The sequence below is a fragment of the Pelodiscus sinensis genome, chromosome 29, assembly GCF_052426305.1.
Source record: "Pelodiscus sinensis isolate ZL-2025 chromosome 29, ASM5242630v1, whole genome shotgun sequence".
In the NCBI taxonomy this organism is placed as follows: Eukaryota; Metazoa; Chordata; order Testudines; family Trionychidae; genus Pelodiscus; species Pelodiscus sinensis.
In genome coordinates, this window is record NC_143080.1 from 5,880,027 (window position 1) to 5,907,108 (window position 27,082).

The 27,082-nt window shown below is 52.8% G+C and overlaps 1 protein-coding gene and 1 long non-coding RNA gene across 3 annotated transcripts in view; one reads left to right on the forward strand and one right to left on the reverse strand.

The window, feature by feature from the left end:
* LOC112544311 (uncharacterized) overlaps nucleotides 1–19,029 on the forward strand; it is a 157,775-nt gene extending 138,746 nt beyond the window's left edge. For both annotated transcript variants that reach the window (XR_003087646.3, XR_016348061.1), the window contains exons 3-5: nucleotides 226–1,619; nucleotides 12,217–12,338; nucleotides 17,917–19,029. This is a non-coding gene — a long non-coding RNA (uncharacterized LOC112544311). The remainder of the gene's footprint in view (nucleotides 1–225; nucleotides 1,620–12,216; nucleotides 12,339–17,916) is intronic.
* LOC102453866 (keratin, type I cytoskeletal 14-like) lies at nucleotides 1,827–8,881 on the reverse strand. The gene is made up of 8 exons (XM_006114298.5): nucleotides 8,151–8,881; nucleotides 6,163–6,245; nucleotides 5,124–5,280; nucleotides 4,159–4,320; nucleotides 3,941–4,066; nucleotides 3,616–3,836; nucleotides 2,941–2,972; nucleotides 1,827–2,183 (listed from the first exon to the last, which is right to left on the reverse strand). The coding sequence occupies exons 1-8, from the start codon at nucleotides 8,691–8,693 to the stop codon at nucleotides 2,086–2,088; spliced, it is 1,422 nt and encodes a 473-aa protein (XP_006114360.2). The 5' UTR covers nucleotides 8,694–8,881; the 3' UTR covers nucleotides 1,827–2,085.
* Nucleotides 19,030–27,082: the final 8,053 nt, after the last annotated feature.

Sequence of the window (27,082 nt, forward strand, 5' to 3'; positions counted from 1 at the left end):
TGCCTCCCCGCCCCCTATAGCAGCAAAACTTGTTGAGCCAAAAAAAAACCTGACCAGGTCTGAAAAACAAAAATAGCAGCAAAACTTGGGGGGAGGGGGAGTTGATGGGGGGGGCACTGGGTCGCCTCACTCCACCCCGGAATTTCTTCATGTCCCCCCAGGGGGGCACGCCCCCCAGTTTGGGAACCCATGAAAGTGCTTTAATTGTTTGGTCGTCTCTTTCAGGAAAATCCGCCTACCGCTGCAGGGGTGCCTGTGTTTACAAGAGAAAAATCAAAACCTTCCTGCCGTCCGTTGAAGCCTGGAGCAGAGAGGACTCCAAAGACACGTGCCTTAGCTGCAAACTTGTTAGGAGAGGAATCTCGTCCATTGATTTTCCACCTGTAAAATGCCAGCGCTGCTATATAAACGCACCAGTTCAGTCCGTAACTGTGTGATCGGAACCCTGTGCATGGCTCATTTTTATAACATAGAGGCTGAGTGGAATAGGGTCATGTAAGTTGTGATATTCTGAACCAGAGAGAGAACAGAAAGGCTCTTTTCCCCTGTTCCAGGGAGAGCCAGAGCTCCTTAGCTATATCAGAGCTCAGCCAGGTTTAATCAGGGCGAGGTCCCTGGAAATAGGAGGTTAAAGCAGGAAGCCCGGATTCCGCCAGCATCCCACATGTCCAATCATCTCTCACCCATGCTGATGCATGTGGAGCAAGGCACTAGCGGGAGGAAGGGGAGCAGAACCTCGCCAGGACTGAGGGTGGACGTTCTCTGCAATCAGGTTGCAGCACATGCAGCTATAGCGGACCTAGCTTTCACCTCACTAGCTCAGGCAGAGACATTCCCCTACTGTGGGCAGCTGCAGCTGGACGAGCTGGCTGAGGCTCTAGGCAATTACTAGCCCACGGCGCAGTCCATGCCACTGTGGTTTCCTAGCTGAAGACTGGAGCTAGCTCGGTGGAAATATCTCAGGCATATGCTGCAGTAACACCCCGGATTGCTGTGCAGACACACCCAGGGAGCTCAAATGCTCTGCCAGGAATGATGGGTCCTGCTGGTGGAGATGGAGTGTCTCAGTGCGCCACTGCATCTGGAATGGGCAGTGATGACAAGTGGACCCAGGGGATCAAACCCCGAACGCCATGTGGGCATATCCTGAGCAGGTCTCACACTCCCTGATGGCTGTCCAGGGGGCCTGCCTTTCTCTGACCCTGTGGAAACACCCGGCGAGTTGCCAGTAAAGTGGCACTGGATAACACTGGAATTGTATGTCCAATGAGACGGTCAGCCAGCGGTACCGTACACATCTGCAGCACCAGTTAATTTCACCACCAACCGGTGTTGCCTGTGTAACGCAGCCGGCACTAATACAGATGTGTGCGGGTGCCAGTTGGCGGGGATCTGGCAGGATGGTGTCTGTGATTCATTTTCTTTCACCTTGGCTCAGATCCAGTGAGAGGATGAAGCCCCATCTCTCACCTTCCTCTGTGTGGGAGCCACCTGGCTGTCGCACAGTCCTGCTCATCTCTGAGACAGCAGTCGGTCCCGGGTTTCACCTTTTGAAACCATTGCAGCTTAGGGCGGCACCTGACACCATTTATCCCGTTCACTTGTGGAACTCCAGCCAGGTTGGTGATGAGCAATAAAGCTGCTAGTTCTTTGCCTTACTATTTAGTCCTGGAGTGTTAATTCATGTCACTCGGGGTGTAGAGTGCAGTGCCTTGTAGGGCCCATCTGAACAATTCCTTCTTCTAGCTGCCCATCCTTGCTGACAGCACCCATCTCCCCCTATCAAGCCTCTGTCAGTCCCTAGAATGACCAGGCCGAGACTGTAGTTGCATGAATGAGAAGAAAAGCTTTATTTGACGTATGGGCAGAGCACAGGAAAGCACTCAGACAAGGGGGAGGGAGGCAGAGGCGGAATAAAAAAGGCAGGAACACACTCACGAAGCCCAGTCCTACACAACCTTGGCAACAGTGCTACACATCTACAGCTACAGCACATCAAGTGGACTCTTCTTTCCTTTCTGTGACAATCTTTATCTCAATGGGTCCGCAATGTTCAGGACTGGGCCTACGGCGCGGTGTGCAGCTTTAGCGGACGGTCTGATGGACCTGTTCGCGGGAAGAAATCACTTTTCCATCTTGGACTTCCTCAACGATCGTGCGGACTTGTCGGGTGGTCAGGGATGCTACAAGGGAGAGAAAGAGCAAGGAAACTATCACTTGGGGAGAAGCAGCAGTAAGTGTGTTCTTATTAGGCATCCTTCAGAATCTTAAGCAAGTGAGGACAGGCAGCAATGAATTTAGCAGTAATTTTAAAAGGAGTGAGTCCATGACTATAGCAATTAATTTCCCATTGAGCGAAACAGAACCGTCCAAGGCTGTATTGGACTGTGAAGGGGGGACGTGCTTCACACCAGATTTTGTAGGGAACAGGAATGAAAAGAAAGAGCTTATTGGGCAGAGCAGGTTGGAAAACGTTTTGTTTTTTTCACTGAAGACCTGAGAATTGAAAAGGTCTTGGCTGAAAATCAAAATAAGAAAGTTGCCTTGGAAAGCAGAATTTTTCTGTGAAAAATAAGAAGTTTGGTTTCTTTGTAAGGACTGGAATGGTGAGTGATTAGCCACGACTTTTTAGCCAAGACTTTTCCTACATTCAGGGCTAAGCTTCAAGTCACACAGTGGCTAACTGATCAGCTGTCCTAAGGATCTGATCTCCCTTGGGAGGTTTTATCTTAGCCAATTTAGCTGCAGAATTGAATGTCACAAAATCCATATCTGATTTTCCATTTTACACAAATATTTATCTTCATCTCATCCATATTTCAAAGGAATCATTCCAAGTCATTCCAATTTTGTGCCTAACAAATCAGAGCCTATGGAAAGAAGGTTGCCTAAAATGTGAGGCTGAAATGTGCTATCATGTCAGACAAGACAAATTCTTACCATCTCGTGCAGAGGCGTACTGGGATGCAATGCTGCAAAAGGAGAAAAAAGAGAGAAAATTAGAACTATATACACCGAAGGAGAAGGGGTGGTGCGATCAGAAAGGTACAGGCCACTAATGGGGAGAAATAATTATTCTGACATAAATCTGATGGATTTCATTATTATGTCAACTGGCATGTCCCCATTGTCCTCTCCTTGAAATTTTCCAGAGTTACGATTTAAGCAGAACATTTAATCTTGGAAGGGCTTTTAAGGTGGGAAGGGATTTAGAATCATGATCTTAGCCTCTCAACACTTCTGTGACATTTGTTGTTGTTATTAACTACTTTCCCAGGGTCCGGCAATCGCTGAAGGGGTCATGAGTAGACCCCAAAAGTCCTGAAAGCTAGAGGTTTAACATAGCTAATAGACGATGCTACCCCTCCAAGTGTACAGTGGAAATGTTGTGTTACACTCCATAATTCAGACAATAAATACCTCCCAAGACATTGTTCACACTGAGGGTGGTAACAGGGGATAAATCATTGAGCTGGTCTTCAAGGCTACCTAGGAATCTTGACTATTTAGATCAAAATGAGCCTCTAAGAACACAGGCAAATCAACTGTTTAGCTGTGTCACCATCAGCAAGCCCCGCCCCATGGCACCCTCTCTAATCAACGCCCATTGCTTACTGGGCATCCTCGCCCTCCAGCAGGCGGCGGTATGTGGCGATCTCTTGCTCCAGGCGTGTCTTGACGTCCACGAGAATCTTGTACTCGTGGTTCTGGCGCTCCATGTCGCATCGCAGCTCGGCCAGCTGTTCCTCCACGCTAGTGATCAGGGCCTGAAGCTGGGCCAACTGGGTGCCGTAGCGGGCTTCTGTCTCTGCCAACGTGCCTTCCAGAGCGGCTTTCTGAGAATGGAGAACAGAGAGGAAAGAATTCAGTGAGAGGGTGGCTCATCTCCGTGCCTGCCCTTGGGTGTGTCTCCCTGGGAAGCCGGTGCCATGGCCCGTACCATGCTGAGCTGGGACTGCAGCTCTATCTCCAGACCCTGGATCGTGCGTCTGAGTTCCGTGATCTCTGACTTGCCGCTCTGCAGCTGTTCCGTGTTCATGGCTACTTCCCGGTTCAGCTCTTCAGTCTGGAACGAGGGGAAACCACTTAGTTACTGCACTCACTGCGTTTGCAAAGCCCTGCCACCGGCATCAGTACGTGGCAAGTGCTTTTCTTCACCTTGGTGTAGAACCACTGCTCGGCCTCTTTCCGGTTCTTCTCTGCCAAGCTCTCATACTGCTCTCTCATATCAGCCAGGATCTTGGTCAGGTCCACCCCAGGAGCCGCGTCCATCTCCACCGTGATCTCTCCACCCAGCTGGCTGCGTAGTATATTCATTTCCTGTGACAAGAGAGACATGTTGTGTTCATCTGCATCTCACCTGTGCAGGCTCCCTACAGTGCATCTAAGGAGGTTTTCCCACATTATGGCTTTTCCGACAAGCACTTATCTCTTACTGTGTGTCTGTTCAGCACCTTGAGGCTGTGACCCTAGCTGACACCTCCCTTAGGGTTGCCAGATGCTTCACAAAAAATCCCGAACATGGCAGGGAAAAAAATTGGTTGAGCAGAAAAAAAAAGGGGGGGGGCACCAAACTTGTTAAGCAAAAATAAAAAAAGAGGTTGCTGCACCTTTAAATTCCCCTGCTCCACCCCCCACCACCCAAACACGGAAGGGGAAAAATGTCCCCACCAGCCTTCCGTCCAGTATTTTCTGTTTGTTTTTGTTTTTTTACTGGGCAGAAGACGTGATTACCAGACTATCCGGGAGAAAACCGGACACCTGGCAACCCTACCTCCTGCATGACAACAAGGAAAAATAATGAAAATAACATCGTAAGACATCTCCTTTGTGGATTCAGCTGCTCCTGTCCAGAGACTAACTCCCAGACAACAGGTGGCTTCACCACCCAAGAGGCAGGTTTCTGTTGCTGTGTGTTGACCTGGCCCCATGGAAGCTACTGAAATGATTAGTGGTATGTGAGTCTGACCTACACAGGCCATGCTCCGTCCAGAATGAATTATTCCCCACTTCTTTATCCCCGGATGCCCTACTATTTAGAAATAGCCTTGCTGATTGGCCTGACTGTCCTTGTACCTTAGCTACAGCTTCTAACCCCCCTCCTTTGTGCCTGGGGTCCTCACCTCCTCGTGGTTCTTCTTGAGGTAAGCCAGCTCCTCCTTCAGGTTTTCAATCTGCATCTCCAGGTCGGCTCTGGCCAGGGTCAGCTCGTCCAGGACCCTGCGCAGGCCATTGATGTCCGCCTCCACGCTCATGCGCAGGGCCAGCTCCGTCTCATACCTTGAAGCACAAAACGGGAGCTGCTGAGCTGCTGCCCTTTTCCCCTCCCCAGCCTTTCAGTGTCTGCCAAGGCTCTGTGCTATGTGGCACCCGGTGAGGGAGGTGCAGTGTCCAATGCCCCAGTCATGTCTCTGCTAAGACCAGTAACTTTACCAGGCAGCTTTGGCCCGTGTTCTGTATCCAGCTCCATGCTGAGGGCTCTCCTCCCATTAGATTACTCTAGCTCTTTTGCCCCAGGCCTGTGTGTTCCGAGTGATGTAAATTAGATCAAGGGTTAGATCCTCCTGGAAGCAAGACATTTCCCAAGCACTGTCAGGCGTTTGGTCTCTTATTGCTGGGCAGAAGGCACATTTGTATGAAATGCCTTGCTTGCTAATGGGCTTGCCTGCCTGTCTCGGTTGTCTCATTGGTAATGAAGAGGAAGCTCCCATTGTAATAGGCAGCAGGTTTAAAACAAACAAAAGGACGTTTTTCTGAACTCAGCGCACAGTCAACCTGTGGAACTCCTTGCCAGAAGACGTGGTGGAGGCTAGAACTTTAACAGGGTTCAAAAAAGAGCTAGATAGATTCATGGAGGTTAGGTCCATCAATGGCTATTAGCCAGGATGGGTAGGAATGGTGTCCCTAGCCTCTGTTTCTCTGAAAGTGGGAGACAGGGGAGGGATCACCTGTTGTGATCCCTCCCTCTGGGGCATCTGATATTGGCCATTGTTAGCGGACAGAATACTGGGCTAGATGGACCTTTGGTCTGACCCAGGATGGCCATTCTTATGTTCTTGGAGAGGAACTCGCCCTCTTTTCCAGTCGTGGTGCATGTGAGGAAGCTGGACACGCACAAAGAGATCCCCATACGGATCCCGTTCCCAGGGGAGCAGCACTTACTTGGTTCTGAAGTCATCGGCCGTCAGCCTAGCATTGTCAATCTGCAGGAGGATCCTGGCATTGTCGACAGTGGCAGCAAGGATCTGGGGAAAGAGCAACAGAGCAAGTGGGAAAGAAGCCTCAACAGCCTGTGGCTGATTGTGGGATCCAAGCAAGGGAAAATGCTTGGAGAAGGTCAGGCACAGCACTGAACTCCCTGTAGAGATGTTTCAGAGGGGTGGCCAGGTTAGTCTGTGAGAGTGCATCTACAGAGCAGGACTTAACTCGAAATAAGCGACGCAAATTGAGCTACGTCAATTGCATCGCTTATTTCAAAACTGAGAGCGACTACACAGCAGTGATTTCGAAATAGAGCACTCCCTCCGACTTCCCTTCCTCCTCGTACATTGAGGAAGTCCTCCAACATTGTTTCGAAATAACTGCCCCGGCAGTGTAGACACAAAATAAGTTATTTCGAAATAATGCTAGTTAATTTGAAATAATGTTGCAGTGTAAATGTACCCTTAGAGACCATCAAAACATGTCGATGGTATCATGAGCTTTTGTGGGTACAGCCCACTTCTTCAGATGAATGGAATTTAATGGGGCCAAGAACTTTCTGCTATTTATTTGGAACTTGGACCCCTTAAACTCCATTCATCTAAAAAAGTGGGTTGTGGCTTTCGCTCGTAGCACCATTGACATGTTTAGTTAGCCTCTAAGGTGCTGCAGGACTATTCGTTTGTTTAAGTTTTTCCTGTAGAAAGGGATTTACCTCGCTGTACATGGAGAAGGGCAGCTCTACTGAGTTAGACTAAGCAGTCTCCCTTTCCTGCTTATCCCTCAGGATGAATTGCAAAAGGCAGCAGGATAACATCTCAGTATGTGCAAGACCTGATAAGGTCACTGACTGTGTCATACCTCCAGGCATTTGCTGATCCCACAGAGTTCAAGAAAGATCTGACCCTCTTCCCCTCCCTGCCCCACCCCATGTACTGCTGTGTGCAATTGCCATACCAGGAATCCTGGGGGGAAGACGCACTAGTCATCCTCAGGAAACACCAGGTATCGGTGGCTGCCCCGAGCAATACTAGTAGTCGCACGTTGAGCTCGTGTATGGCAAAGCCTGTTCTGCAGTGAAGCTCATTCTCACTCGCTCCTAAGAGCAGGGTCCTTGCAGAAGATGAACAAAGTGTAGCGAGCAAGTGCTGATTATATGTGATTTTTGTGCTGCGTGCGCAGGCACAGAGAATCCACCCGATGGCTGCAGAGAGAGGAACTCCAAGCCAGGCACATCAGAGAGGTGCCAGTGAGAGGAAGGGGAAATAATGTGTCTGGTTTGCTCCTGCCCCTGCATTGCCGAGGCTGCTTCTGCTTCCCTCAGATTTCCCCTCTGTTTACTAATGACGGTTTGTAAACGAGCAGTAATGACAGAAGGGGAGGGAGAAAATCAACCTTGGGCTTTCCCCTGGAGAGGCAAAAGAAATTGCTCCAAATGCAACTGGTTTTGACATCATGGAACAAGTCAGGCCTCGCAGTGATCATTCCGGCAAGAAGGCTGGGGAATTAATTGATCTTTTCCTTTTTAACCCTCCACACTCAGCTTAGCACAAGGGAGCGAAAGGGGTATCCGTTGATTCTGTGACTACTGAGGATTTCCTGGCTTGCTACAGATGAGCTTGCTTAAGAGAGTATTCAAGCTACTGTCTTAGCAACACAGGCCACGGTCTGAGATTCCGCTGTGGCTACACTGCTCTTTATGTCTGGTTCATGAGAGAGTCAAATAGTAAGAAATCCAAGAGAGATGTGTTCTTTCTGGAGGACTGTAATTAAACAACTGAAGTTGATCAATTACTCCATCCTCATCTTTGACACCTGCACATGCGACATTCGGAATGCCTGTGCTTGCTAGCATGTACGGTGAAAACGTCTCATTCAGTGCCCCTGTGCCAGGGTAATGAAAAGTCTCAGGCTTGAGACATCAGACTCTTTTAACAAGCGTGTCCTACCTTGCTCTTCAGGTCTTCAATTGTCCTGTAGTAGGGGCTGTAGTCACGGTCAGGACCGGGTCCCTGCTTCTTATACCACTCCTTGATCTTAATCTCCAGATCGGAATTGGCATCCTCCAGGGCACGCACCTTGTCCAGGTAGGTAGCCAGGCGGTCGTTCAGGTTCTGCATCGTTTCCTTTTCACCCGCAGGGAGGATGCCATCACCACCACCAAAGCCGCACACAAAGCCACCTCCAAGGCCGCTGCCCATGCCACTGCCCAGGCCACCAGCAAGGCCACCCCCATAGCCACCCCCATAGCCACCTCCAAAGCCACTGCAGTAGCTCCCACCATAGCCACCACCCATGCTGCTTCCTACCCCAGAGACATACTTAGAAGAGGAGACAGAATAGCCACCAGATCCCCCGTGGAGACTTGGGGCTCTGTATGGACCACCAAGATGCACGGAGGAAACCCGTGAGGAGCCACCTCCTAAGCCCCCTAAGCCTCCTACGCTCTTGAGGGATGTGGATGAGGAGTACTGCCTGACGCTGGTGGCCATGGTGAAAGGCAGTGGAGGATCGAAAGCCCAAAACAGTCACCCAGCTCAGCTACGAAAGAAGAAGAGTGCTGCTAACTTCCCCTGACTCGGAGGCTCCTTTTATACCTGCAACGGGGGGCGTTGCCGCTGCAAGGTCCTTGTTTCTCTCATACATTCCCCAGGGTTTTCATCACCCTCGAGTCTGAGCCAACTTCCAGAGTCATCGTTTTTCTCCTTGATCTGTTCATGCTTTTGTCACATACTCACTCAAAATGGTTTAGCTCACCCAGGCGCCCTTTACGTCTGCTTTGTGTTCCCCGGGGAAGGGTGAGGTGCGATCAGCATAGCAGGCTCATGGCTCAAGGCCACACTTTAACATACCTTTGCAATGTTACAGTGTTACAGCAGACAGACCGACTCCACCCGGCAGTTTCGCAGAGAGCGAATCCAGCTTACATCAAGTGGAAATATTTACAAATCTGGTTGTGAAAGTTGCTGTGGGAACAAATCCTCGATTTGGATCAGACCACAAGCACAAGCCCCCTGAAGTGGTTATCCACCACACAGGTAGAGACCAGGCCACAGTGAAAACTTCTCTCAGGCTGGCAGGACAAAAATACTGAAGCTCCACAGTCTGTTCCCACTGAGAATTTCTACCAATGTTGACTCAGTCAGAGATGGGCTTGGAAAGACGTAGATGAACGTCAGTCTGGCTACGTCCACATTACAGGGTTTTTGCGCCAAAATGGCTGTTTTGATGCAAAATCCTGTGGCGCATCCACACCTCAAGCGCATTTTTGTGAAAGTAAATTCACAGTAAATCAAAAGAACAGAGGGGGTTTTGTAGTGTAGGTTTCCCTGTGGCTCAGGGGATATGGCATTTGCCTAGGATACAGAGGATGGCAGGGTCTATCTTTGTCCCAGGAGCAGCCGAACTACCACCACAGGATATAAGGGTGGTCCTGCAGGTAGTTTGGTGGGGTGGGTTCCTGTATGGCTTAGGGGATAGGGCATTTGTGGAGGGTGGTGGGTTCTAGCCCTGCTACCAGACTGCCAACACAGGATATAAGGGATGACCAAGAGGTGGGGTGGGTTTCCTTGTGGCTCAGGGGATAGGGTGCTCTTTCTATGAGGAATAACCCCTTTTTGCCCAAGAGTTCTTGCACCAAAAGGTGTGTGTGGACAGGCAACGGGGTTTTTGCGCAAAAAGAGCCAATTGAAAAAAAGCACAGGTGCTCTGCTGGCTGTTCTGCGAATAGTAATCGGAGCTTTCTTTCGAGAGAGACTGGATCTTCTCTTGCACAAAAGCGCATCGCTTGTCCAATGCACTTCTGCAGTGTGGACACGCTCTTGCGCAAGATGATTTTGCGGAAGATCTCTTCCACAAAAAGCTTCTTGCGCAAGAAGCCCACAGGGTAGACGTAGGCACTGGTGCCCTTCTAAGGCAGAATCTAGTCCTCTGGGAGTGAATGTGCAACTGTGTTTTAAACTGATACAACGTTAGATTCCAGCTCTCCGGCCACATTGCATGCTGCTCCTTGGGGAGGTGAATGGACAGTTTTCCTTTGTATTTCTGTACAAATTTGCATTTCAGCTCATTTGCAATCACAAGGGACTGCTTTCCAGGCAAATTTAGCAGGGGAACTGGAGGTTATTTTAGAGAGTGGGATCGGTCCAGGGCGGTGTTTGCACTGGTACAAAGCACCTGGATGCTAAGCAGTCAGCGGGAAGCAGACAGTTTTGACAAAGCAGGGCAGGGCTGAAAGCCCATTTACTCATGAAGCAACAAAGCCATCTGAAAAGAGAGGAGCCACTCCTGTAATCTGCTATGAAGGGATCCTGGGTTGTGAGTATAACAACCGTACCGGGCAGCTGGTGGTGTGAAGAAGCAGCAGGAAAACCAGGCGAGGGTCAGGGCGCTGTTTCCTTCTCTGCTCTGGTTTTACTTTGCCAGGAGGCTCTCTCCTGCCACTTGAGATAAAACAAATAACAGTGCAGGAGATGGTATCGGAGTGTTCCAACAAGAAGCACTTAGCAGATGTTATCTCCTCCCTCAGGTTAGATACAGAGGAGCAGCAAGAGAGCACATGACAGGGAACAGGGTTCTCTCCTGGGAAGGAAAATGAAATAATTACTTAGATGTTCTGGGACTCAGCAAGGAATCGCACAGTTCAGCGTAAGGGCCGGAGTGGTAGAAATGATGATGGACCAGGAACCTCTGCTTGAAATTGTTTAATTAGAAACAACTGGAGATGCCCTTTCCCTGGGGAGTGCGGTTCAGTGATACGCACAGCCTGGAGAAACAACTAGAAGACGCACCAGTTGCAAATCTCGAGCTAAAGGGCAGATCCTGAACAAAGTGGCTCAGTTACACGGAGGAAGTCTCAGGGAAAGGCAGGAATGGAAATGCCAGAGCTTTGCTCCACTTCTCAGTGCCAGGCCTCCGTGAAGAACTGCAGAGCTTGCCAGCCAGTAACATACCAAGGTGTGAGTACGGCATGTTGGTTTGGTGTCTGTCCAGGCTCCTATTTAGGGTCTGCTCATAGCAGCCCCTACACAACAGCTAAACTGTTCGCCTGATACAAACTGAGGCACACGTCTCAGCCGGCCCGTACTGTACAGCCCCGTCCCAGCTGGGCGGGCTCTGGCAGGAAATCTTCCCTCTTCTGAGAGCCACAGTTAAAAGGCACTGAAGGAAAACTTCCAAGTCGGGCAGTAAGCAAAACCATGACACGTGATTGGTAGGGGCGGCTCATTTTCATTCCCCCACACCCAATGCCGTTAGGATTGGAGTGGAGGGGGAGGGAAGTCACATGGAAATGGAGAAGGAGGCTGTGGAACCAAAGTAGTTCTGTCTCTGGACCAGGAAGGAAACCGCTATTTTAGGCCTGATGCTTTTCCCCATCCCAGATAGGCTGGGGTCTTGCAAATTGTAAGGTCAGCTCTGTTCTTATCCTTTAGGACCTAGAATACACATGTTGGCCTAAGTCTGAACATTAAGGCCAAACACCAGATACTTAAGCGTACTTAGAACCCTGTCAGCTTCATTTAGCATGGAAACTCTAAGGCTATGTGTACACTGCGAGCTTTTGTGGCAGCAAATATGCTAATGAGGGACTCATTAGCATAAGTCACGATCTCATTAGCATATTTTCTGCCCTTTCTTTTTGCGCAAGGGGGTTTTGCGCAAAAAGAAGCAGTGTAGCCACTTCCGTTTTGCACAAAAACACCCGTCTTGTGCAAGAGCCTTATGCCTCTCCGAATGTAGGGAGGTTGAGGGGGACTTCTCCAGTGGGGCAGTGGATAAGGCATAAGGCTCTTGCACAAAACAGGGTTTGTGCACAAAACCAGAAGCAGCTACACTGCTTCAACAGCAGAAAATATGCTAATGAGATCACGACTTATGCTAAGGAGTCCCTCATTAGCATATTTTCTGCCGCAAAAACTCGCAGTGTAGACGTAGCCTAACTGACTGTTTTTTAACCTTTCCTTTCCCTCCCCATCCCCTCCCTTTCTCTGCTATTTACTTGGAACTTGGACCCAGGGCCGGCTTTAGCAAGAGGGCCCCGTGCCCTAAATCCGGAAGTGTGCTGGCATGCCGGGCGTGCTGCGGGAGGGGGCCTCGGCCCCGGAGGAGCGTGGCGGCTTCTGTGCACCGCATGAGGGGTGAGTCAAGCGCAGGGATCTCCCTGCACTGCAGGAGCAGGAGTTGGCCCCTGGGTTTGGTGGGAAGGTGGGATTCTGCCCTGTAGCTGGAGATTTAAAGGGGCTGTGACTTTTTTGTGTGTGTGTGTGCTGGGTTTTTTTTTGGTCAACAAAATATCCTGGCTGCTGGGGCCGCGTCGAAATGGTTTGAATTGGGCCCCGCACTTCCTAAAGCCGGCCCTGCTTGGACCCCTTAAACTCCAGTCATCTGAAGAAGTGGGTTGTGCCCACGGAAGCTCATTTACATTTTTTGTTAGTCTCAAAGGTGTGGCAGGACTATTGGTTGTTTTTTAAGTGTTTTCTGTTAGGGTGTGTCTAGACTACATGGCTCCGTCGATGGAGCCATGTCGATGAGGCAGGACGACAAAGGGAAATGAAGCGATGATTTAAATTATCACCACTTCTTTTAAATCAAAACGGCCGCCGTGCTGTGCCGATCAGTTTTTTGTCGGTACAGAGCAGCAATCTAGACGGGGATCTGCTGACCCCAGAACCCTTTGTCGGCAGATCCTTTATGCCTCTTTTCACGACACACCCTTACAGACTCACTCGACTACCCCTCGGAAACGTCTTATCTTAATGCCACATCAGCCCTTTGGCTCTCAGCATGCTTCTTTTTTCTTCAAATGTTGAGGGGCTGTTTGCAGAACAGTAAGGGATAGCACCCTGAGGGTTCTTCCCCTATCAACATGCCCAGGACTTGACAAACCACAACGAAATCTACTCGCCAGCCCCGCACTGCGCGTGCGCAAGACCCTCATTGCGCATGTGCGTGCTGCCGGTGAACGAGGCAACCAGCTGAAATCTACTCGCCACGGGTGAGTAGATTCACTGATTTGTCGAGCCCTGAACATGCCCTTCAACCGTATCTGCACCCAGGATCAACATGCCATAAAGAGCCGATCTGTCCCCTGCCTACTCCTTCCCTTCCTCTCTGACAGAGAGGGGCAACTGCCTGGCTCTTGCATCTCCGTTGCCCGTTGCAACATGCGCTGAAGAATCCCTGTCACTGCAGTGGGTGCGTGTGAACGATTCTCGGTGATTCACAGCTGTGAGTTCAATGAGTTCAGTTCAATGAGTTACTCCTCCGGTTCAGTGGCCTCCTCCAAAGGGAGGGGAAATGCACAGATCGACAATTATTTTGTCTTTGCTTGGGAGATAGGTGACGTATCCGGCACCAACCAACCTCCAGATGAGAACTCCAGCTGTTCCCATTCATGTGCTGCAAATCTTTTGCCCTCGTAGTCATGGAACTGTCACTGTCAGTTACAGCGTAAGTTCTTCAGGGTGGGAAATGAGTCTTACTCTCTGCTTCTAAAGAGCAGCGCTCGTTTACCGCACTTACTTCAATAATACAAATGAAGTGGTGACCAACCTTGAGTATAGGCATCTCCTTCAGCCCTCCTATACCTGCTTGTGTGACACAGCCAGACCCACTATAGAGGAGCGCTGCAGGGAAACCAGTGCTGTGTCTCCACACTGTTCCCCTTGTGACTGCGGAGCATGTCTACATGAGCAGCTCTTGCAAGGCCACCGAGAGCAGTGCATTGTGGGAGCTGTCCCACTGTGCAACTGGCCGCAGGGTGCTTTGGGAAGGGTTTGCAATGCCGCATGGTGCAGGCGGCGTCACATGATGCAGGTTTCCCGATCCCATTGCTCCATGGTCATCCTGCTACCTCAGTGTTTCTTAAACTGAGTTCCGTGGTACATGGGTGTGCTGCAAGACAGTCAGAGACCAACAGAATTAAAAATGGCTGCAGGTACTACAAAGAGCTGGATGATATATTTGTAGGCAACCCCTACAAATCCACTCTGAAGACTTGGGTGGACAGCTCAGGAGTTCAGGGGCATCCGGCCGTGTACCAATCCAGGAGGAGGAAACTGTGGCTGAGTGTGCTAAAGAGGAGAGGGACTCAGAGCCAGAGGAGGACTTGGCATCCATAGAGGCTTGCAGCCAGGAGCTGTCTTGTACCCCCGAAGAGGCGAACCACTTGCAGCTCTCGGAGGCTGCGGCTGATGCACCTGGGAAGGGGGTTAGGAAGCAGCTTGCCAGGAGTGGGAGGGTTACAGAAAGGAGGCTGAGTTCGGTGTGATGCTGCTACCAGCAAAGGGTTAGTCAGACGGCAAACAAACGTTGATGCAATCTCTTACATCTCGGTAACCTGCCTCTCAGTCCTCACCCAAAGCTTCGTGCAGCTGCTGGGCCACCCTTCTCAGAGCAAACGTAGTATTTGACCCCTGCCGTCTGACATTCCCTCCTCACTGGGCCATCACCGGGGGAGGGGGGGGGACCATCGTTGCGCAAAGACAAGCCATGTATGGAACCTGCAGTCAAGTAAACGACCTGCCTTCACTTCCCTGCTCACCCTAAGCAGTGAAACATCTTCCAGGCTGAACACAGGCTGCAGTAATGTGTGGCCATTAGTAAAACTTTCATCCCGCCTTCCCCCCCCCCCCCCCCCCGTGCTCTCCCCAATTCACACCTGCCCAGATCACATAATGGCCAGGCGCACATGAAAACTCCTGCTCCCTGGCACCTTGCCTGGCTGCACCAAGGGATACCCCCACCCATGCCACAGCAAGGGCTGTCCCGGCCCTTTCCCCTACCCCTCTGCACATCACCAGCAGGCCTTCAAATGGCCAAAAGCTCACTCCACAGTCATTCTGCACCTGCTCAGCCCGTTACTGAATTGCTCCTTGCTGCAGTCAAGGCTCCCTGGCTGTGTCTAGACTGGCAAGTTTTTCCGCAAAATCATCTGCTTTTGCGGAAAAACTTGCCAGCTGTCTACACTGGCTGCTTGAATTTCCACAAGAACGCTGACAGTCTCATGTAAGATCATCAGTGTTCTTGCAGAAATACTGGCTAAAATGGCGATCGGGGCTTTTTTGTGCAAAAGCACGTCTAGATTGGCCACAGACACTTCTCTGCAAAAATGCTTTTAACAGAAAACGTTTCCGTTAAAAGCATTTCCGGAAAATCATGCCAGTGTAGACGTAGCCCCTGTGTATGGCTTCATGAGCCATGGCATTAAGGGGTAGGCAGGGTCACCAAGGATCACAATGGGCATTTCCACTTTCCCCCCATGATCTTCAGGTCTGGGAAGAAAGTCCCCACATGCACCTTTCCAGACCGTCTTGGGTTAATGTCAGTGAAACGCTCATGGCGATCCACACGTGCCTGCAGAACCATGGAGACATCCCTTGCAGTTAATGTATTCGGTGGTCTGGTGACAGAATTGGAGTGTGCGTGCCATCTATTGCCCCTCTGCAGTTTGGGAAGCCCGCCTGTGCAAAACCTCCACAATTTTCATACACGTTGCCCGGAGTCGTGGCCTTTTGGAGCAGGATGTGCCTGATGGCCCTGCACACTTCCACCAGCATGAGTCCAACGGTTAACTTTGCCACTCCGAAATGATTGGGGACCAAGTGAAAGCTCCCTGGAATCGCCACGTACTTCTCCACCTGCAGAGTGGCTCTCGCTTGCGTGTCCTTGCACTGCACATAGTCCCCGGAAACAGGATTTCTTAGAATCATAGAATACTAGGGCTGGAAGAGACCTCAGGAGTCATCGAGTCCAGCCCCCTGCCCAAGGCAGGACCAATCCCAACTCAATCATCCCAGCCAGGGCTTTGTCAAGCTGGGACTTAAAAACCTCTAGGGATGGAGATTTCACCCCCTCCCCAGGGACCCCATCCCAGCGCTTCCCCATTCTCCTAGGGAAAGAGTTTTTCCTAGTTCTTCATCTGAAAATTCTGCAGCCACCGCTCATCATCCCAGGCTCGCACAATGATGGGATCCGACCGCTTGGTGCCGTTCCACTGTGGGCAGCACCTCTGTGAACGCCACAAGAAATTGTGAGTCGTACAGACACTGCTCAGACTCCTCCTCGTCACTTTGCAGCTTCCATCCCTAGACGCTTTTAAGTCTCAGCTTGAAAAGCCCTGGCCGGGTTGATTGAGTTGGGATTGGTCCTGCCTAGAGCAGGGGGCTGGACTTGATGACCTTCTGAGGTCTGTTCCAGCTCTATGGTTCTATGATTCGGGAGTGACTCGACGGCCACACGTGATGGGTTCATGAGACTTACCAGCATTTTAGTCAACAGCTGGGGATCCGTCCCCACCCGGCGAGGAGGCAGAGTGCGCAGCACAGAAGCCATTGAAAGATGGCACCAAAGGCAGGTGGAAGCACAAGGGTTCCTTGTGCAAAGTGATGCACGACGGGGCATTGGGACAGGACCCAGCCTGCCCCCATACCACCCCCTCCCTAGGGAACCCATCCCAGTGCTTCCCCACCCGCCTAGGGAAATAGTTTTTCCTAGTTCTTCACCCGAAAGTTTACCACCAACCTGTGGCCGAAGAGGAAGAGGTGCTTTGGGACAGCTACCCAGACTGCACCTCTCCGAAAGGCGCTGCAAGTGGCACAAGTGTGGTCGCTGGCAGCGGACAGTGTGGCCACTCAACAGCGTTGTCGCGGCTGTACTCCATGAGCAACACCGTAACTGCCAGCACTTTCCATCTGCCAGGGTAGACACGGCCAAAGAATCAGAACGTAGCCTCAATGGGGCCAGCAGCCTGGAGTCCTGGTGTGTTTATTTGTGGCATTTGTCTAGCAGAATATAGTCTGGGGGATTTCCCACCTCATTTTTCAGCGTCAATTTTCCACACTTGCAGAGAGCCCTCGCCGCTGAAATTCACCCCCACTGCAAAACAACCGAGCCTAGGACGACCACCCGGCTTAGAGCGAGGTTGAAGGACCTGACACTCCACTCGCTACGGGGTTTGGAAACTCTCCGGATCTGATCAGCTGGCTGGGTTTGCCCATGCAATCTGACCCTGACCAAGGCTGTTTGGGGCTACAGGGCACTGCAGTGCATAAGCTCCTGCTCGGGGGAGAATCTTACTTGCTTCTGATCTAGACTGTAGAAAGTTCGCCCAGGAACCTCCAGGCAGCGTCAGGCAAGTCCAGCTCACGCAATCTGCGGTCTCTGACTGGAGCCAGCATCAGCTGCTCATGAGGCAGTGGGTTATTAGGGACTAACCTGCCCACTGGGGAAGTTTCATCCTAACACCTTTCAGGTCGAGGGTGCTCATGCCCTGAAACAGATGGGTTCAGATCCCTTTCAAAAATCAGTGTTTTCTAATGCTTGGCACTATAATGCTGGGTTTTCTCGTTAATGTCCAGTCCTTTTGGAATCCCGCTAATTTCTTGGCCTCGGGGATAGTGAGTGGCATTGACTTCCACGGGCTAGTTGTGCCTTGTGTGGTAAAACACTTATACTAGATGTCGGTGGTACATAAACACACTCCAAGGCACCTTGAGTTAGTGTCCCAGGGCTGGGAACGGACAGGAAAGAGCATTTACCCGCTGAACCCCAAGCTCCTTCCAACCTGGCGCAAGCCTTTATCAGCATCTCACCTTCTGTGCTACTGTCCCCTGTGCATCACTGAGGTGCCCCTGCCTTGCCCTGCCCACAGGAATTCCTGTAGCTAGACGTTATGAGCCCTCCCGTGTTACAACAATCATTTTGCCTCCTGTTAAGGTGCGTTTGGGAACCTGTTTTATGGTGCCAGTGTCACGATCCCAACAACATCAGCCCGACATGCTCCAGCGGTTCCCACTCGTCCTTCGAGCAACTCTCGTTGCAGTTCCTCTCCGCATTTTGGGAACGCTCATCCCCTCGCTCCACTGGCTGGCTGCCCTCTCTGCACTCCCCAGCGTGCCTTGCATAATGGCCACACACCGGGAATTCCTCCCCATGGGTGCAGAGACTCTCCCCTCCCTGCTCTCTGGGCCGTGCCCTGCAGGGCTTCTGGCTGCAGTTCCCAGCCTCACCTCAGCGCGCCACTGATTATTTGCAAGACTTCAAAAGGGGAAACGAGGCCACGCTGCCAGACAGGGGCCTGCGACGGTGCAATTAGCCTCTCGGAGCCTGACTCGCTCTCCGGGTTAGCTCAGCGCCTGGTTTCTGCTGCAGCACAGCCCATGGCTTCGGCCCCATCGCGGTCACTGTGGCTTGGCCTGTGGCCGCAGCATCTCTGGAATCAGCTCCGGCTTTCTCTCCACACCTGGGCTCACCGTTGCAGGAAACAGCCCGTGGCCGGGTGAGAGGAATTTCAGTGCTGCTATCCTGGGCCAGTGTGGCGCACACACGGGTCCGTCTGGCCCAGCAGCCCAGAAAAGTCCAGAGCTCCATGTAGTCCAGTGTCCTGCCCCAGACTAATGTTCTACCTCATCCAGGGGGCTGTCTCCGTCATACCCCAGATGTGGAAACCATTTTCATATTTAGCTAGAAGCCATCTGGTATAACAGAAACCATTTCAGCTTTCTGCTTCTGCACGTCTACCAGAGTGAACTTTCTGTTACCCCAGGACAGAGGCCTGCAAGACGAGCTATTGGACTGTGTTAATTGAGCTGATTAAGGGAGCCTTACTCCCTAGTACCTGCCCACCATCCTTGCTGATAAGGCTTCGCTTTTCTAAGTTTAATTGATGATTTCTGTAATTGGATATCCTGACTCAGATTTGTTTGGTTAAGGGTATAAAGATACTAGGTTTGATTGTATTAGCCAGCCTTACTGGGCCCGGCTCTGCTGGGGTCAGGTTTGGCTCACTTTGCCTTATTGATCAATAAAGCTGTTTGTTAGCTGCCAAAACAGAGGGAAGCCTTTGCTTCAACACAGAGAAAGCCATGATACCTCCCGCTCCCTGTGCATCTCAGGGTGTCATCTATACCAGTGTTTCTCAACCTTTTTTTTATAAAGTACCCCTTTAAAAAAATTATACGGACACGCAGTACCTACAGTTTTCAGACACACCATTTTTTTCTACCATTGCCACACATTTGTTTAAACAACTTAATCGTAGCCGGGCGGGCAATGAAACTTTGGGGTGTAAAAGGTACAAAAATAATAAAACGCTGTAAACCTTAAAACAAAAAGTCAGTTTTCTCCACATTTCAGTTGTTGACGTACCCCCCAGACTTCTCTCGAGTACCCCTAAGGGTGCTTGTACCACTGGTTAAGAAACACTGATCTATACCACAGAGGGGCTTTCTGACCAATGGGTTGGGGTCTCAGACTCAATTTACCTTAGAGCCAGTGCCAGTCCTCCAATCCCCCTAGCACGCCAGTGGGCACCCCGTCCTGGCAGGGCTCTGGGGAGGGGGATCTGTGCATTCCCTCCCTCCCCACACATCCCCTGGCCCTACCTGCTGCCCCCAGACCATTTTAAACCCAGCGGTGGCCTCTGATGCCACCACCATAGAGCACTGAGGCTAGAGCGGCAGCCGACTCCTCTCTCCACGCAGCTGCTGCCACGTCCCTGTGGCCCGGGGAAGGTGTGTGCAGAGCCTCCCGCAAATGTAAGCCATGACACTGTTCATTCATGTTGTGAAACTGCCCAGATATCAGTGATGCCAACTCTACCGCTTTGATCACAAGCCTCCTGATAATTGAGGCTTTTTTTTTCCCCTGGAAAGCCCCAGCCATGTTGCTGGAATTAAGCCAGATCTAGGAACTTCACTGCCTGATGCCTCATGCACCTCTGTCAACTGTGATTGCTCTGACTTAGTAGGTTATGCTTCGTTGCAGGTGTAGGGTATTAGAAGAGCATCTCAGCTGCCTCGTTCTTTTCTTTTTTTTTTTTTTAGGAAGACTTTAGGTCCCAAGGTTTATCGAGAAAAGGTAGAAAACGGGCCCTGAGTTCAGCCAAAGACCTCAAACCCCAGAGGCCAAATAAAAAGATCCCCAAGTGTATTGTATCTGAGTTCAGGAAGCCATGCTCTTTTGGGGGGTGAGGGAGCGCTTGAGTTTAGAGCTCTTGGGGCTAGCAATACAGGACATGCATGTTGATTGAGTCTCCCCCTGTGTCCAGGAGCCCGGACAGAGCCCAGGATCTTACAAAAGACCGGAAACCGAGTTGTCACCTTCACACCCCTAGGTCCTCACGCTGGGGAGCACCTCCTCCTCCTTTCCCCCGCAACCCCACACGTATAGCCGCACCTTTGCACTGGGATCCCGGCTGCCCCCGCCGGGGGTAACCAAAAGCAAAACCCCCCAGCCCCGCTCCACTGGCTGCAGAAGCCCCTCAGCTAGTGTGGTTCTCTGGCCTGTGCAGTTTACGTTGCAGTGGGAGGAGCCAGCACAGTCTCCCGGACCAAGCGGCACCCTCCGCAGCTGGGAGCGTGTGGCCAGTGGGGGCTTGGATGCTGCTGGAAGCCGTGAGCTTGGGTGAGTCCCCAAGCTGGTAGTCACGTGGGCCCAATTCAATAACTTTTTCAACATATTTCACCAGCTGGATGGGGCTGGAGATGGCCCGTGGGCCAGGACTTTGAGAGCCCTGCATAGGCGGTGGCCAGCCTACGTCCAAGGCTTGCACATTAAGGATCTTTGTGATTTGATCCTACTTCCTGCCAGCGCACATGGCCCTCTGAGTCCAACACACTAAGGGCCCTTGGGTGCAGCGTTGCAAAGACCCAACTCTTAGCCCCGAGTCAGGGGCGCGTTAGAGACCCACCGAAGTTGGGGGGCTCAGCTGGGAGCCACCTCAACTTGCCAGCCAGGGAAATGCCAGGGAGAGGGGCGTGGCCTGAGCACAACCTCTCAAAGGCCGCTAGGCATGGACCTCCGGGCCAGAGGGGGAGCCGGAGCTGGGAATTCTCACAGGGTGGACCCAGTCACAGCACTGACGGATCGAATTCCCGCTCCGCCAGATTCAAAGCTGCAACCTGGGCTCAGCTCCCCTGCTCTGGGCTCCAGGGAAGGCGCCTCCAGCTCTCCAGGGAAAGCTGCTCCATTGGGTGCAAAATGCTTGAATGCTCATGGGAGCCCCCGGCAGAGCGGCACAGAAGTGGTGTCTGGGCCCATAACCCCCAGGTCACAGTGTCAAAAGCATCCTCTGCGCTGCAGGGGTCTGGCCCTTTAAATTTTTTTTTAATTTTTTTTTTTTAAGGGGGATTATGGAATCTCCATCACTGGAGATACTGAAGAGCAGGTTGGACAGACACCTGTCAGGGATGGTCTAGGTGGTGCTCGGTCCTGCCGTGAGGGCAGGGGACTAGACTCGATGACCTCTTGAGGTCCCTTCCAGTTCTAGGGTGCTATGATTCTAGCCCATCGAGTCATTTTCCTGCTCACTCTGGCCCCAGGGATCGCTGAGTTTTACACCGAGTGGAAGCGTCCCACCAGGAGGCCAAGAGCCAGCTGTCCCGGGCTTGGAGCAGTCACTAAGTAGAGGGAAAACCTCCAGTCAGGTCCCTGCTCTGGACCAGGCAGAGGGGGGATTTGAACCTGGGGACGCTAACCGATGGGCCAGCAGCAATAAGGGGGGCAGCTCCACCATCCCCGCTTCAGCTGTGGGCAAAGAGGGGCCGGAGCTGGCAAGCACTAGGCCCCTGCAGGGAAATGCCTTGGTGGAGGACCCTGCCAGGTGCAAACCCTCAGCAGCATCAGGCCTGGGGCAGCTGTGCATGCAGCCCCACCCTGGAAACAGGTGCCTAGAGGGTTAGGTGGTTGTTGGGCAGGAGGCTGAGGATCAGACCTAGACACCTGCCCCCCTTGGAGTTCTAGCCTTACCTGTCAGTCCGGGCTTGGCTGACCCTTGAAAGGAGCTGGGCCCAGCCTCACCTGTGCCTGTTTTGCTGTCTCCCAGCTGAGGCTCAGGGATTATAAAAGCAAGACACTGCCCAGGTAGGGAAGCTGATGCAGGGGATAGGGGTGGGAGAAGAGCATGGCAGGGAACAGGCTGGCTCCTGTGGCGAGCCCGGGCGTGGGGGTCCCAGCTGCCTGCCCTGTGAGAGGGCTGGGAAAAGGCTGCTGAGAGCAGGGAGCCTCGGGGCGGGGAAGAGACGTGCGTGGCTTGGGGGCTGCCCCACAGACAGCCTGCCCAGCAGAACACTCGGGAATGGGAACGGGCCACGGCAGAAGCCCCGGCCTTAGGGAGAAGGGGACGGTTGACAGGGAGCTTGTGTTACCACGTCTCCCGGGGAAGGAATGAAACTGGCATCCGTCCCCCCCAGGGCGGCAGGGACAGGCCAGCCCACATGGGCTCGGAGCCTTACACGGGCTAGGTCCTGCAAAGCGTGGCTCTCCCTGGGAGGCTGGTGTTGCGCAGGTAGCAGCTCTGCTCTGGGACTAGCCCAGGGCAGGGGGGTGCACAAAGCTGAGTGGAGCCACAGAGGTCGGAGTCTACTGCCCTGTGGGAGCTGAGCCCCTCTGAAACCAGGCCACGTTCCTGCCTGGCTCTGAGTAGAGAGAGGGCAGGCAGCTTAGCTGCTGGGAGGGTGGGGAGATGCCCAGCGCCCTTTCTGGGCAAAGGAAGAGCAGCACCGAGAGAGTCTTTCCCCAGGGGCTCTGGCCCAGCTCAGGCGCCGCAGTGGGAGGAGGGCTGCCCACTGCCTGCAGCTCCCCCCAGAGACTTTTCCCGGCATGACAGAACGCCGCTTTCTAAAACTCCCTGGTTCCACTCTCCCAGGCGGCTTTCCACGGTCCCCGGGAGGTGGTGCCGATTCCCAGAGACTCCGGGCCCGACCCCGCAGGGCTGGCAGCCCTAGGTGGGAGACGGGCCCTAGCTGGAGTTCACCACCTGTTCCGTCTCGGCCAGCAGAGGGTCAGCTGATAAAATGAACGTGGAACTGTCTAGTGGCCAGAGAGGCACCAGCTGCCCCACCTGAGCCAGCTTGGGTAGGGACCGGTGAGCAGCCTTGATCGGTGCTGAGCTCTGTGGCAGCCCGTTGGAAAACGCGCCCCCAGGCACGGCGTGCGTCCTCCCCCGGGGTGGGAGTCCCCAAGGGCTGAGGTGCACCAGTGTCTTAAAGCCTCGTTTTTCCCTCTTCCCACCGGGAATCTCCTGGGACCTTCCACCAATGGGAGCCTGACGTTCCTGTTGGCACCTGAAAGCCCCCGGCCTCTCTGGGCAGGGCCTGGCTGCAGGTCGTGCCGAGCCCTCCCTGAAATGTGACTCGTGGAGCCCCACGTGGCCCCCTCGCTGCGGGTGGCCGAGCCCGACGTCCTCCCTGGCCCACAGGTGACACTGGGAGTAGCACGTTGGATGCCAGTCGTATGCGTCTCACAGGACTCAGCATGTGCCCGGCACCCTGCTGCCTAGTCAGCCTCTGTCCTCCCTCAGGGCTTTCTGGTCCTCTCAGCAGGACTCCCGTCCCCATGCATATCCAGTTCTCAAGCGCGACGCTCGTTCCCTCCCCACTATAACATCCAAGGGTCCGGGGAGGGCACTCAGGAGCCGCCCCACCAGCTGGGAACAGAGCCGTTCCTGGGAGACCGGGTAAGGGAGGGGTTTCTTTTCCTGGACCAGCTTCTGGTGGCGCACAGGCGAGGTTCAGAGATTAAAGAAGAGCTCGGTGCAGCTCAAATGCTGATTTCTTCCTCCAGCAGAAGTTGGTCCAAGAAAAGCTGTTCCCTCCCACGCCAAGTCTCTCTCCTGTCCCGGGAGGACACAGCTCCAGCGCTGCGGCTCAGGGCAGGCAAGCCGACTTCTGCAGAGATTCTTGTTGGGACCTGCTGCTGGAGACCAAGTGTCTAGGGAGGCAGGATTGTGCCTGAATTCTGTGGGAGTAAACATGGGCTAATTGGGCATCTGCTGGTCGTCTGCCAGCGCTCTCAAGGCCCACAGGTGAAGGCTGGCCTGGTAGGGCAGAGAACACTGCAGCTTGGCTATGGGCTGTTTGGGATGGGGACTCGGTAGCCATGCTGTGCCCTGGGGCAGTACTACGCTGGGTGCTGTGCTCTAGGAGAACGTATCAGTGATGGATGGGGGGCGCTGTCTCCTTGGAGACGGTGCTAAACCACTGTCCTTCTGGGGAGCAAGTTTTCTCATGGACCAACCTTGACATTAGAATTATAGAATCATAGAGCTGGAAGAGAGCTCGGAAGGTCATCAAGTCCAGCCCCCTGCTCTAAGCAGGACCAATCCCAACTAATCAACCCGGCCAGGGCTTTGTCAAGCCGAGACATTGCAGGATGGGAGTTCGGATTGGGGGCAGGAGGAAACACTAGCAGAGGAGGAGACAGAGAGTTGGAAATACCCCGGGTATCAGCTTCTGTAATTTCCTATAACTTCAAGAGCTGGGAATGGGGGTGGAGAGATTCGTTAGTGTGAATCTCTGGTGGCGAGAGCCGCTGGGCTGGCAGCCATGCTGAAGGAGTCCGTCTATATGTCCGTGCAGTGAGTAGCAAGGGATGGTCCCAGAGGGGTGATGGCCATGTGGGTGTGAGGGCCACATGGATCGATGGACAGGACAGGTCAGCTGGTCACATGGGTCCATGAGCCACAAGGGTCTCCTGAGCAACCCTTCAGGATGGTCACTTGGGGGGGTGGCCACGTCTGGCCCGGAGAAGCAATTGGCCAGTTTTGCCTGGTGCTCCCCGCTGCGGCGTGTCTTCCCGCTCGTTCTCCCACCTGCTTCTTCCCATCAGACTGGAAGAAAGGCTTCCATCCCCACCCCCGTTATTCCTTCTCATTTCTCTGCTTTGCCCTCCTGCCAACCAGCCGGGGCTCAGCCAATCAGTCAGGTCCCTTTGCTGGGGCTCCCTGGCTGAACGCGTCCCAGGCTCCCTGCGTTTTGCTTTACGTTTCACATTCCGGGCAGTCTGAACGCCCCGAGAGAGACTGCAGAGCTTTGTTTGTCTTCAGGTCGGTGCCCTGCAAAAGCTCCAGGCTCTTTCCGCTCAGGGCTCAGCTGCTGTTTGTCAAAGGTGAGAGGCTGAGAGGCGGGGACAGCAGGTCAGGTGATGTGTCAATGGTTTGGGGGCGAGAGGGGGAGCTCGGGGTCAGGCCCCAGAGCTGAGTAGCTCTGTCTGCAGTGCCGTGAGGGTCACGCCAGCCAGTGGCTTTGCGTGAGTGCCGGGGGAGGGGGGATCTCAGGGCTGAGAGCCCCGTAGCAGAGACTGGCTCTGAGGCAGAGGAGAGCACTGACAGCCAGCCAGGCTGCATTGGAGTGAGGCCTGGTCTACGCTTGACCCACCTGCCAGCAGGCCAGGGATGTGACAGAAATCCCTCCCCACACCAACAGGCCAGGCCAGCAGCGACCCTAATGTAGACGCAAAAAAAGTCCGTTTGCTGGTGTAGCTGATCCCAGTTGAGTGCTGCCAGGGAGGTTTGCGAGGACAGCCAGCCCTGTATCGCGCACACACAGACTTCCTGGACATAGGGATGTAACTGGGTAACTGGCGTGTGGCCCGGCCTGAGCAGTCCCTGTCCGTGGCGTGCCGTAAGCGGGGGCTGCTCTAACCCAGCTGGGCCCACCGCACCACGTCGCAGGGCCAGAAGCCAGCAGCTGAGCCCCACAGTTCACCGTTTAACTGAGGCATTGTCTACACTGCAGGATTTTTGGGCAAAAACGGCCATTTTTCCGCAAAGACTCGTGGAGCCTCCACACCTCAAGCACATTTTTATGCAAGAGAATTGAAAGAACAAAGGGGTTTTTGCGCAATTAGTATTCCTCTTTCCACGAGGAAGCAGCCTTTTTACCAAAGAGCTCTTTTGCAGAAAGGCGTGTGTGGATGGGGAAGAGAGGGGTTTGCGCAAAAAGAGGGAAGAGGAAAAAGCACAGGTGCCCCGGTGGCCATTCTGTGCATAGCAATCTGTGCTTACTTTCGAGAGAACGACCGTGCAGTTTGGACGCTCTCTTTCGCAAAAGCCCATCGCTTTTTCACTGCACTTTTGCCGTTTGGACGCCCTCTTGCGCAAGACGTTTTTGCGGAAGATCTCTTCCGATAAAGGCTTCTTGCGCAAGAAGCCTGCAGTCTAGACCATGGGTTCCCAAACTGGGGGCCATGAAGAAATTCCAGGGTGGGAGTTAGCTGACCCAGTCTCCCCTCCCTACCCCCCCATCAAGATTTGCTGTCCTGGTCAGTGTGTTGGTTTTTTTTTTTTTGGTCAACAAGTTTTGCTGCTATTTTGGGGGATGGGAGCGTGAGGGTTTTTCAAGAATCAAAAAGGGGGCATGATGCCGAAAAGTTTGGGAACCACTGGTCTAGATGGAGCCTGTGAGAATTTTGAATTTGTAACACAATTCGTATTTTTTTTACAACTTTTACTTCCCTACTGGGCAGGCTCTTTCCTCCTCAGTGAGAGCCGACCCTGTGCAGCCACTAACAGCACCACACAGACACGCCTGCCTCTAGGCCCCAAACTCCATCGCTCTGCACTACAGGCCGGGAGGCAGGGCCGGCTTATCCACTAGGCACAGTGCCTAGGGCCCACAATACTTTTAAGGGCCCATGAAAATGTTTTAATTTCTTTTAAAATCAGAAGAAAAAAAATGACCTTTTAGGACCCACGAAAATCTATTAAATTTTGCCCAAAACAGAAAAAAAAATAAAATGATGTATTTAAAGTTATATCAAAAATAATGTTTAATATTTTATTAATGGAGGAAGGGGCCCACGAAGGCGAAAGTGCCTAGGGCCCACGAAAGTCATAATGTGGCCCTGCCGGGGGGCAGGCCCCAGAGAGGTTCCAAAGGGGAAAATCCCCCACTCAGCTCGCAGGCAGAAGAGCAGAGGGGGCATAAACTCAAAAGTGAGAAGAGGCGCTTTGGCGTATTGCTCACACTTATTGCCAAGTATCGGCTGCGCCCTCGTGCTTGTACCCGCTGCTTTCCGGCCAGGGGCTGCCAAGTGCACACTGACCCGTGGCAGCACTTTGTGGGGTCAGGGAAAGACTTTTTGGCAGCCTTCCTGGCCCTCA